The 12336-nt window shown below is 40.8% G+C and overlaps 1 protein-coding gene across 3 annotated transcripts in view; it reads left to right on the top strand.

Moving 5' to 3' along the window:
* ASXL3 (ASXL transcriptional regulator 3) overlaps positions 1-12071 on the top strand; it is a 134750-nt gene extending 122679 nt beyond the window's left edge. For all 3 annotated transcript variants that reach the window (XM_086609255.1, XM_086609256.1, XM_086609257.1), the window contains 2 exons: positions 3778-5728; positions 8382-12071. In XM_086609255.1, coding sequence (XP_086465381.1) covers positions 3778-5728; positions 8382-12071 — 5641 coding nt within the window. The remainder of the gene's footprint in view (positions 1-3777; positions 5729-8381) is intronic.
* Positions 12072-12336: the final 265 nt, after the last annotated feature.

A 12336-nucleotide genomic window follows, 5' to 3' on the forward strand; every position in this document is an offset into this window, starting at 1 on the left:
TTTCACTTGCATTCTTCTTCCTGGCTGTTTTATAGGCAGATTCTATTTCTTTGCTGCTTGGCCAGATTGAAGTATTTTTTCTCGTTACGGACTGATTGAATGGTAGCTTTTGCTATGGTTTCCACCTTGCATAAGTTCTCTCACCTTTTTTCACTTTGTTTTTTAAACTTGCTTTGAGTGTGATTGGGCTTTGTCTATTTTCAGCTATATTGATTCAACTGAAGTAGCAGATTTCGAAAGCTTCCTGAGCTATTTCTCACGTGCACTGTCTGCAAAATGGATCTCTCTTGCAGTCTTACTTACTCACTTTACAGTCAAGGTGGTGTTTTTGCTCTGACTTCAGCTAATTTGATCTTTTAATATCCCACAAGTAAATTCGAGTTTCACCTTATAGATAGAGAAGGGCCATTAATAGATGTAGAATCTTTGTAAACGTTTTTACAAGCTCCCCAGTTCCTGGCATTCAAAGACTTTAGAGTGCTTCTTCCATGTCAGCTCTACGCATTATGTTGCTTGCGTTTGCTCTTGTTTGCACCCAGGCTGTTTATCTTGAGACTGTCAGTTGTAGTTCACTTCCATCCGTTTATGTTCTCTTTCCACTTCCTCATGCTTGTTCATTTTTCCTCTCTCTGCCTTTCTTTAAAAAACAAAAACTGCATTCTGCAGTCATTTATCTAGGATCAGCTGATGCATGTTGCCAGAAATTCACATTCTTCTGGCTCGTTGCCCCAGGATTGCAAGGGTTATACTTTATTGTCTCAATGTATTATTTCTTTTCTCACTCTTGAGAGCGTTACATGTCAGGATAGTACTGCCAGCTCACTAAATCAAAGCTTTAATTTTGGGTAGACCTCCTCTAAGTTTTATTACTGATTTAATCCTTCATTAATTTATTTTTTTTTTTAATTTTCCCTGGTACTGTTTATCACGGCATTAGAATATTAGCATCTATATTTCCTTAAGTAACTGGTTTTACTTGATGACTGACTACTGTTACTTTATCAGTTGAATCCTGTCCTTATCAGCACTTTCACTGATGGCTATTTACTGCTGTCCTCATATTTTTTGCTGTTTTGCAAACTTTGGGTGTCTGTTTCTCTAAGGAAGAAGACAGATTAGCTGTTTATCTTGCAATCTGAGGTTTTCTTAAACATGCTGATCTTGAGCCTTCTCCTTTTTACTCTCTGCAGTATCTTCTTCAATTTCCAATACTGTAAAAAAAAAACTATTAAAATGCAATAGATATTCGGCTGGCCTTAATCCGGCATTATCTTATCTTTCTTACACTTCTTCCTTTTCAATATGTTACTAGAATGTCTGTATTTGTGTAATGTCCTTGTGACAGTTATAGTCACCTTTATCCTGTCCTCATTCCTTTGCTGATTTTCATTCCATGAAGATAACTATCAGGCAATATCTTTCCGTGATGTAAGCCAGCTAGAGAAAGTAGACCCTGATTTAGTTTTCAGTAATGCAGTGGATTTCTTTCCCCTCCTCATTTTCCTGGGGTAACTTTTGTTCATTTACACAAGGAATTTTAGAGGAAGGACGTTACTTACCTAAACCTAGGTAAACTAAACTTTACTCACCTAAACTTGTAACCTAAACTTAGACTATACAGGGAACCACGAAGATGATTTGAGGACTGGAAGGGCCACAAAGATGATCCGAGGGCTGGAACACCTCTGCTATGAAGACAGGCTGAGAGAGTTAGGGCTGTTCAGCCTGGAGAAGAGAAGGCTCCGAGGTGATCTTATTGCAGCTTTCCAGTACCTGAAGGGGGCCTACAGGAAAGCTGGAGAGGGACTTTTTACAAGGGCGTGTAGTGATAGGACAAGGGGCAATGGATTTAAACTGAAAGAGGGCAGATTTAGATTAGATATAAGGAAGAAATTTTTTACATTGAGGGTGGTGAGGCAGTGGAACAGGTTGCCCAAAGAAGTTGTGGATGCCCCATCCCTGGAAGTGTTCAAGGCCAGGTTGGATGAGGCTTTGGGCAACCTGGTGTAGTGGAGGATTTCTCTGCCCATGGCAGGGGGGTTGGAACTAGATGATCTTTGAGGTCCCTTCCAACCCTAACCATTCTATGATTCTATGATTCATTCTAACCTATAGTCTATATAGAAGAAAGAAACATCTTCTGAAATGCATTCAACATGGGTAATGTAAATTTGCTGCTCTGAATTGTTCTCTTCCTTAGGGCATTGATGGCATTGGAAGACTTTATGTATATTAAGTGACTACTAGTAGGCAATATTAATAATTACCCTGAGTGTGCTTTTTTGGGTACCAATTTCAGGCTGTTTTATTTTTGTATGTGTTTACAGCTACCACTGTAATGCATCTGTTCAGTATTTTTACAATGTGCAACCACAGATTTTGGTTTTTTGCATGTTTATTCTGTACTTCCGTATACATGGGCCTTTGTGATCTGTGTATCCTCTGGTTGCACATTGACAAATTATCTTGCTTCCATAATTTCTGAATATCTTTTGTGCTAGCTTATTTTCATATTATTCTTTGTTTTCTGATTCAAATGAGAGCAGAGATCAAACTTATGTTAATTAGATTAGAAGATCCTTAAGACCATGATATTTCTTTTAAGGCCTCTAACCAAGATTTTGTATATTTTATAGTATTATGGAATTTCTGAGTCACAAATTCTGGTTGGAAAAAATCTTACTAAAGATGCTGAACACCTGTACTCCCACTGTCCTTAGGAGGAATGAGGATGTCAGAGCACATACATTTTTTGAAACAACCATTTTTTTCAGCCGTTGGCTTTTGTTTTGCTTTGGTTTGTTGTAGGTTTTATTTTAATTCTGTTGAAGTAATAAAACCTTTTTTAAACTAATATTTTCAGGACCAAAGGTAAGAAAACCTTCAGAAGAGAAGTATACATAGGAATGGTTCCTTTGCACTTCATCTCTGAGAATAAATGCATAGATTATAATTATGTGTCTTTTTAGCTCATTAAGAATGTTGAACTTCTTTTTAATTATAGTGAAATCAAATGAATAGTATATACATAGATCTATTGATTTAGAAATAGTTTTTATCTTAAATGAAGTATTTAATTTGCTGAAAGAATGGAGCAAAAACACACAAACTGCCAACTGAGATCTTTATAATTGACTGGAGTTGTAAAATGAGTCTGAAGTGGAGTTATCTTGATTTTCATCATAAATTCAAAGTGACTGTCAAATTACAAAACTGAAGTAAATGCTTTGCCTTATTAGTTTTAGGTGCAGCTTTTTCTTTAAGTGCAGCATTTAAGCCATATTGCTGGTTGTGTTGACCCTAAATGCAGGTGTAGGAGGAAAAAATGGATTTCCTTTGGAACTGTTCCTGATAGAAGAAGATACAGTTGTGCATTTCCTCTGCAATGCATGCTGTATTAATATTGAAGTGTCGTACTGGTATTTAAAAAAAACAACCAACCCACAGAAATTTAAACAGAGCATGAGCGGTGGTAAATCTGTGTACCTGGCTTTTTTTGTTTTGTTGAAGTGCCAAATAGTTAAATAATAGATCACTTACTTTTAAAATATTTACATTTCCTAACACTGGTAATAAAATCTGGATAGTTAGTTTTCCAAAATATACAAAACCATACCTACACCCATATAAATTAGTCAGCCACACTTAACCAAACCACTATTTAAACTGGAAAATATGTCCTTTTTGTAAATATAAGATGCGGGGAAGTAAGATGATCCTATTCCTTTATCATGTCTGTGATGAAAAGACCTTTTTAATTTGTGTGTTTTTAATTAGATTGGGATTGTCAAGAGGAGAATCAATGAAACTCACTGCAGTGCAGAACGACGAAGATGAAAGCAGTTCTTTGTGTGGGTCTTCTGGCACACCTGGTCCTTCTAAGCAAGCAACCTTTGAGGACCAAGAAGAGAAAGGCGCTAAAATTCCATCTGTACCAGAGAGAGATTATTGTCCACCTCTCTGTAGTATGGAACAGGTTCCTGTCAAGGATCTGATGGCAGACTCAGAGGATATACTAATACCTGAAGAATCAATCATTCAAGAGGAGATTGCTGAAGAGGTTGAGACAAGTATTTGTGAATGCCAAGAGGAGAACCATAAAACAGAACATGAGTTTTCTGAGGAGTCAGTAAGTCCAGCTGGCACAAATGAAGAAACAGAGGCAGTGCAGCTTGCAGACAGCACTGAGTCCTGTGTCATGATGAATGATGTAACTGATACTGTATCTCACATTGAAATTAAAGTGGAGTTGAAGTCAGAATGCCCTCAGGAGGAGATGTCAGTTGTGATAGATCAACTGGAGGATTGCGTCTCACCAGCACAATCAGCTTCATCTACAAACTCTGTCAGTGATACAGCAGAGAAGGATTCCGAGTCTGCAAAAGAGCTAATTGCACCAGAAATGCAAAATGCTGCTCTGGAAGGCTCGTTGTTCACTGGTGGAGGCATTGCGGTGGATATGGAGCTTCAAAGTGATCCTGAGGAACAGTTGTCTGAGAATGCTTGTATTTCCGAAACTTCCTTTTCCTCTGGAAGTCCAGAAGGACCGTGTGTTTGTATTGCCTCTCCTGGAGGAGACACTCAGTCGACTTCAGAGGAACCCTGTACTCCAGCATCTCTTGAAACAGCTTGCTCATCTGAAGTGTCCAGTACTGAAAACATTGAAGGTGATATTCTGCAAAAGGCCAGTGATGAGAACTTGCACACACCTTTAATGTCGGAAATCTCTCCAATGTCCACCTCACCTGTAACCTCAGAAGCATCTCTGATGTCAAATTTACCTTTAACATCAGAGGCATCACCAGCTTCTAATTTACCTTTAACATCAGAAACATCTCCAATGTCTGATTTGCCTTTAACATCAGAAACATCTTCTGTATCTTCTGTTCTTCTAACTTCTGAAACATCCGCAGCAAATAGTTTGCCTCTTCCATCAGAGACATCTCCAGTTTCTAATTCCCCAAGCAATGAAAGAATTATTTTGCAACAAAGGAAGTCACCATGTTTGTTGGAAGACTCCCTTCCCTCTTTGAAAGAAGAAAGCTCTGCCATTCCTAAGGTGGCTCAAGAAGAGAATCTCGTTGTTCAGCCAAAGCAACTTCAGATTGCCCCTGAAAATATGAAAGTTGGTCCACTAACAATTATACCTGATACTTCAGTATTGGAAGAACCTCAAAGCAAAAACCTCAGTCATCAGCCATGTAAGTCACATTCTGAAATTGAGAAATCCTACATTGCATCCATCCCAGAACACTCTTCTCCAGAGGTGATCAAAATTAAAAATCACAGTCTTCAGCAAAGAGGAGACAAGAAGGGTACACTCTTGCCATCGGAGGTAGCTGTCTTACCAGAAGGATCAGTTGGCAAAAACACCGAACTGCTTCCATCAAAGCCACATGATAAACTATATACCTCATCACTAGAGAAAGCTATGTTCTCTGACGTGTGCAGAAGTAAATCTCACAAGCTAACAAGCAGCGCTCAAAGCCGTCTAGAGAGTTCACATTCTTCCAAGTCATTAGAACCCACAAAATCGCCTGAAATGAGGAATGAAAGTAGAGACCCAGAGATCCCAAAGAGGAAAACAGCAGAACAGCACAGTTTTGGAATCTGCAAAGAGAAGAGAGCTAGAATAGATGATGATCAGCCTAACCGCAGTGCTTCATCAACGAGTCCGTCTGATAAAGATCAGCCACCCAGAGAGGAACCTCGAGTTCCACCGCTTAAGGTAAAGTAGTGAATAAGCAGGCTGACTTGGAAACTAAAGGTTTATTATCTCCCTCCTACTGACTGCATGCAGACACTGTGCATGGTGTATGTTTTGTGGAGGTGTGAAGTACTGATGGTTTCGCTTTGCTGTTACATTCCTACCATGCCAAATTACTAAATAGATCTGTCTGTAGTTGTTCAGTCAGAGTCTTTGCTACAAAATTGCTTTTGTGTGAGAGAAAGTTTTCCAGGATCTATGGCTTAACCTAATTCAAGCGCTTCCCCATCATTTACACAGTGCTACTTGTTTTTCTAATTGCCCAACTGTATTATCCACTTGTTCTCCTGCAGATGACTTCTCCAGCAAGCACGAATAATAAATGTTACCACCGCCAATACTAAAAATAACAACCAGTGCCTTACTCCAGCAAGGGAACCTAGAGTGAGAATAGTTGGGAGATCCTTTTGCAAGCCCAGGCTTGCAGTAGGCTGAAGTATAACATTTCCCTGTAGAATTAATTGGAAAGAGAGACCTGGCTATCAGGGAAGAGTGTCCAATTGATAAATGTATAGGTATAGTTGTTAATGGCAAAACAAAAGGTTAAAAATATACAACAGCTAAGCAAACACTTTCATGTGTATCATTCTGCTATGTAAGAAAGTAAATTCCAGTTGAAAGCTTTTTGATTTTTTTTTCCCTAGCAGAGGGATCTATAGATTTAGTTATATATAGGCTCAGCATTTTGTATATGATGACATCAGCCAAGTTTTACATCCAATTTGCTGAACTTAAGCCACTGACTTTGCAATACTAGTTCCTGATTATTCAGAAATGCCCTTTTCTGCACTTATTTTTAACTGCTGCAATCACTGAACATTGTTAATATGGCCAGGAGGGCAAATAGGCTAACTGTTTTAATCACTAGTGCGGCAGCATATTTCAACTAATTTATTTTTATGAGCAGTGATGCAATTGGAAGTTAGCCCATTCTGAGTTTAGTGATATTCTTTCCTATTTGCAAGGTCTCTATCTAGCCTAATAAATTCTAATCACTCTCTAACCACAAAGGAAAATAGATCACTAGGGAATAAAAAAAGGTCGTAACTATAATAATAAAAATAATCAAGCGCTTAGAGCTTTAGCATTCCTGGTGATGCAAAGTGCAAACTGAAAAAAAGTTGCTACTGAAACAGAACGCAAAATGTTTTGAAGTAATTGTGAGTTTGTGATATTCTTTAAAATATGTTCATGTAAACGTTAAAGCCTCACAATATTAGGCATGAGTGTTTATTTATAAGCCAAAAATTTAACTTCCAGTCCTCCAGACCAGCATAGAGTTGTATGGTTATATATTACAATACCATCTTAATATTGATTTCTGCTGGTCTCTTATGGAAAATCAGATGTTGTCAGTTTTGCACAGTCTTATCAATTGAATCTCCTTGAAGCCTCCAGCCACTGAATGAAGATACTGAAAAATTGGCAAGCGTTTCCAAAAATAATTTTGGACAATCAATTCTGGTATGTTTTTTGTTTAACAAATATTTGGCTCTTGGGTCATCTCACCAACAAACCTCTATCCTTTGTAATTAAAAGAGGAAAAAGAACTCCAGTTCTCCTAAATCATTCTGCTATATGGCTCTCGCTTCCCATCATACCTTATGACTACTTTTTCTACAAATACTACCTAGTTTCCTTCTCAGTTCTGTTCAGAAGAGAAGTCACAGCATTAACCACTAAGTCCTATTACTGTGGACAGCCAGTAAACATATATTCCTTTTAAGAGGCTGAAATGGTTTTTTTTGCTCACCTTTGGGTATTCTGAGAGAGTGTATGAGTTGTAAAGTGACCCCAGGCCTCTTAATCTCTAATCCTGAAAACAGATGTGCCTAATTGGAAACATATTAATAATCCCAGTGATTTTACATGTTATTATTTTGCTTAATTTTTTAGGAATTTAGAACTTCAATATTTGCATTTTTAATATTGGTAGGTTTGAAGATTTCCTTTTTGAAATGCAGTAGTGTAGGAGGTATCCCAGGGATGTACTAAAACGAGTTTCTTAAAATTGTGAGTGAGGAAAGGAAAGGCATATCCTTTAGTGATTCACTTCTTTTATGCCACTACCCTAAAGCGCTTTGTGGTGTAACATGAAAAACAGACTCAGTGGAGGCACTGCTATATCCTATCTAAAGGCAGGATTTGTTATTTGGTGCATAAGTGAAAGACAGGCTGTTCCTACTGCCTTAGTCATTGGAGACCAAGAAGCAAAAGTACTACATGATCATTTTTTCACACATTTGCCGCAAGTGCTTAGTCGTAGGCTCTTTTCCAGTATCATTACACTAGACTTGTTGATCTTCTTAGTTAGATACACTGCATATAAAACAGGTCTGACAAATTGTATCAGATGAGCACCATGTTGTCATCCAGTTCAATCTTTCTTCCTGTCAGAAAGATCAATGTGAGTAGGCTAATACAGGTGTCAGTTATTCATGCTGGAGGATGATAAAATACTGCAGCATAAATATCATTAATTTTTAGCGTTTTTCTGTCCAGCTGCACTGAACAGTAATTCCCTTCATTACCTTTCTCTGACCCTTTAAGAGACAGCTGGTGATTTTAGCAAGTCGATGATCTCATTAAAATTATTGGGTTTTTTTTCCTTTAGATTCAGCTTTCAAAAATTGGACCACCTTTTATCATCAAGAGCCAACCTGTTTCTAAACCAGAACCTCGAGTTTCCCCGAGTACATCGGTCAGCAGTGGGAGAAACACTGGGGCTAGAACTCTTGCAGATATCAAAGCAAGAGCTCAGCAAGCAAGAGCCCAAAGAGAAGCTGCAGCTGCAGCAGCCGTGGCAGCAGCTGCCAGCATAGTCTCTGGAGCAATGGGGACCCCATGCGAAGGTGGGAAGACAAGAACACTGGCACACATCAAGGAGCAAACAAAGGCCAAGCTATTTGCAAAGCATCAAGCCAGAGCTCATTTACTCCAGACTAATAAAGAATCAAAGTCGCAGTTCAGCTCAAAAGAAAGTACCTCATCTCTGGAGATACCAACTGCTGCTGACACAAAGATTGAAGGTTCTACCGGTGTCATTATAGTTAATCCTAACTGCAGGTCCCCCAGCAACAAGTCTGCTCATCACCGTGAGACTACGGCTTTGTTGCAGCAGTCACTTAACACAGCTACATCACCAGAAACTGCTACTGAGATGTCTGTGCACGGTTCTGATGAAAATATACTTATGCCACAATTGTGTGAGAAAATTATTTCATCTACCTCTACTGAAAGTAACAGTGTGCCAGTGCTTTATAATAAAAGTTCAGTCTCTGTGTCTGTTTGCAGCACTGCTATGTCTGGAGCAATTAAAGAACTTTCTTTTGCAAGTTCTGTTGATAAATCCTCTGTTTTAATGTCTGTTGACAGTGCAAACACAGCAGTTTCAGCTTGTAATATAAATATGCTGAAAACAATCCAAGGGGCTGATACTCCATGCATAACTGTTGGACCAAAATGCATTGATAATAGTAATGTACCAGTCTCCATAGACAATACGGTCTTGTCAAACGCCATCGATGACAAAAGGTTGCCGATACCAAGTAGCAATGCGAATAATGCAGTCTCCAGTCATTATGCCACTGTGCCAGCTTCATCTATTGCAAATAATTTGCCAAATCATCTCTCTGGTAGTTCTGTACTGATTCCCCCAGTGGGGACTACCAACAGATTTCCTTCTGATAAGATAGCCATAACCGGGTGTAACGAGCAAAGCCCCGTCTCCATTCACACTACCGTTAGGTCAGCTTTAAGTTGCAGTGAGGCCCTTGCAGCAGCAGATTCTGTTGCGAGGCCACCCATTTCGATGTTTACTGGTAACATGGTGACAATAAGCTCTTACGATAACAGTACTAAATTAAATTCTGATCTCTTAGAGAAAAGCTCTGGAGCACGAAACCGAATGGATCTGTCTGGTAAATCTCAGCCAGTGAGCTTTACACAAACTGCCATGAACAGGTCTATACCTTGCAAAGTCATTGTTGACCACACTACAAATCTGAATTCCAGTCTGTCACTTTCTTCTTCTATTGAAAATGCAGAGAACAGCATCGACCTGCAGAGCAGACCTGTAAGGACAGAAGCTGCCTTACAAAGTATAGCCTGTCCTCAGGTGTCTGTCATAAGCAGGCCTGAAGTGGTGTCGAATGAAAGCCTTGAGCACAGCTTCATCACCATTGCAGCAAAGCAAGACAGCAAGAACTTGCAGGCAGGTTGTTCAAGTCTTCGAGAAGTGCCTCTTGCTCCTCAAGATAAATTAATTGAGGTGGTTACTCCCAGCCAAGGTTTTGCTGAGCAATTACGAGGTCCTTCGGCATTTAAAAAAGAAGCAGATGCTCCCTGTGCCAATCAGTTTAACGCTAACAATAGAATTTGTTGGCATGATGAAGAGGCAATGAGTACAGACCAGCCAGTCGTCAGCCATCTGAACTCCGGTAAGCATAAGGAATACGCAGAGCAAAACTGCTTAAAAAATGTCAAAACCGAACCTTCCAGTTACACGCAGATGTCAGAACTGCAATCCAGGAGTCTTTTGACAAGCATTGCTGTTCCTGTTAAATCGGAAACCAATGAGCCTGACAAGTGCTTCAGGATGGACACTGAGGATTTCACAGGATCTGAAATGCCTGCCCAGGCTGCGGAAATAGCCACGAGTGCGCAGCCGCCGCAGACCTCCAAGACATCCATTGCGGACTCCATGGAAGACTCCCTGTCCCTGACAACAGAAACCCTGAAGAGAGCTAGCAGTGCCGGGGGCTCTAGCTGTCGCTTGTCGTCAGTGGAGGCCAACAACCCTTTAGTGACACAGTTACTGCAAGGCAATCTGCCTTTAGAGAAAGTGCTGCCGCAGCCCAGGTCAGGAGCCAAACTAGAAATTAACAGGCTTCCCTTGCCTTTGCAAACTACCTCAGTATGTAAAACAGCAGTGTCCGAGAGAAATATTGTAGAACATCCTTCCAACTCTCCTAATCCAGATGGTAAAGGATTTACAGCAGGCAGCATAGCCCCGCTACAAATCAGAAAGCGTGAAAACCATCCGAAAAAGAGGATGGCCAGGACTGTAGGGGAACATGCTCAAATTAAATGTGAGCCTGGGAAGGTGTCAATGGACACAGATGTTAAAGTGGCTCCGTGTGTAATTAGTTCCAGCGTGAATCAGCTAGGGCACGGTCAGCCATTTAAGCAGGAGTGGCTGAACAAACACGCCGTTCAGAGCCGGATCGCTCACAGCCCAGAGATCAAGCAGCAGAAGAGGCCGTTGCCTTCATGCAGTTTCCAGCAGAGCTTATTCCACATTGATAAAAACGGCAGCTTTCATGCAGAAGCTAGTACCTCACATAGACAGCATTTTTACCAAATGTCCATGGCTGCAAGAGGCCCCATTCCTACGGCAGCTTTGTTGCAAACTACTTCAAAAGGCCCGCCTGGCTGCAACGCCTTTGCTTTTAGCAGGCACCTGGAGCAGAAGGGCTTGGGAGACGTGAGTATTTCTACAGCAGCTCACCAGCTGAGGCTGGGAAGTGTGTTTTCCCCTAATATTCAAATGAAGGAAGGTGATGACATTGCCAGTGCCTCTCAAACTCTGCAGAGTAAAACATTAGTGCATCCCCCTCCTCCCCCTCCGCCCCTGCCACCTCCGCCCCCGCCTCCCCCAAATGCAGAAGTCCCCTCTGATCAAAAACAACCGACAGTTACTATGGAAACCACTAAAAGACTTAGTTGGCCTCAGCCAGCAAGCATCTGTAGCAATATAAAATCTGAACCTATTTCTTTTGAGGAAGGTTTAAGCAGCAGCTGCGAACTGGGCATGAAACAAGCTTCCTACGATCAGAACGAAGTGAAAGAACAGTTAAAAGCGTTTGCATTAAAAAATGCAGATTTCTCTTCCTATTTACTTTCTGAGCCACAGAAGCCTTTTACCCAACTTGCTGCTCAGAAAATACAGACGCAGCACCCCCAGCCGCCGCCGCCGCCGCCGCCGCAGCAGCAGCAGCAGCAGCTCTGTGGGAATTACCCGACAATACACTTCGGTAGCACAAGCTTCAAACGGGCGGCGTCTGCGATTGAGAAATCGATTGGGATTTTAGGAAGTGGCTCCAGCACTGCCACGGGCCTGTCTAACCAGAACGCGCAGATCCCGGTTCAGAAATTTGCTGACAGCAGCAATGCCGACGAGCTGGAACTGAAATGCTCTTGCAGGCTGAAAGCCATGATCGTCTGCAAAGGCTGCGGAGCCTTCTGTCACGACGACTGCATAGGGCCCTCCAAACTGTGTGTAGCTTGTCTGGTCGTGCGGTAGGAGCTGGATTAAAGATGCAGTATCCCTTATCAGCGTGGGAGAGCGGGACAAAGCAGCGGAGAAATTGGAACAGTTTAGGCCACTAATGGTTCGCAATGAGTTGATTGATTTTTTTTAGTTTTTTTTTTTTTTCCTTCCACATGGTGCTTTCAGAATTTAGTTATTCCTGCCTGAGTGCCATTTTCTGGGAAGAAGAGGAAACCTCTAGAAGTAGTTTAAAGAAAAAGATAGCCTTGTTACTGAAGGTTTTATGAGCTCTTTTGCT

Source organism: Tauraco erythrolophus, chromosome 3, assembly GCF_009769465.1.
Source record: "Tauraco erythrolophus isolate bTauEry1 chromosome 3, bTauEry1.pri, whole genome shotgun sequence".
Lineage (NCBI taxonomy): Eukaryota > Metazoa > Chordata > Aves > Musophagiformes > Musophagidae > Tauraco > Tauraco erythrolophus.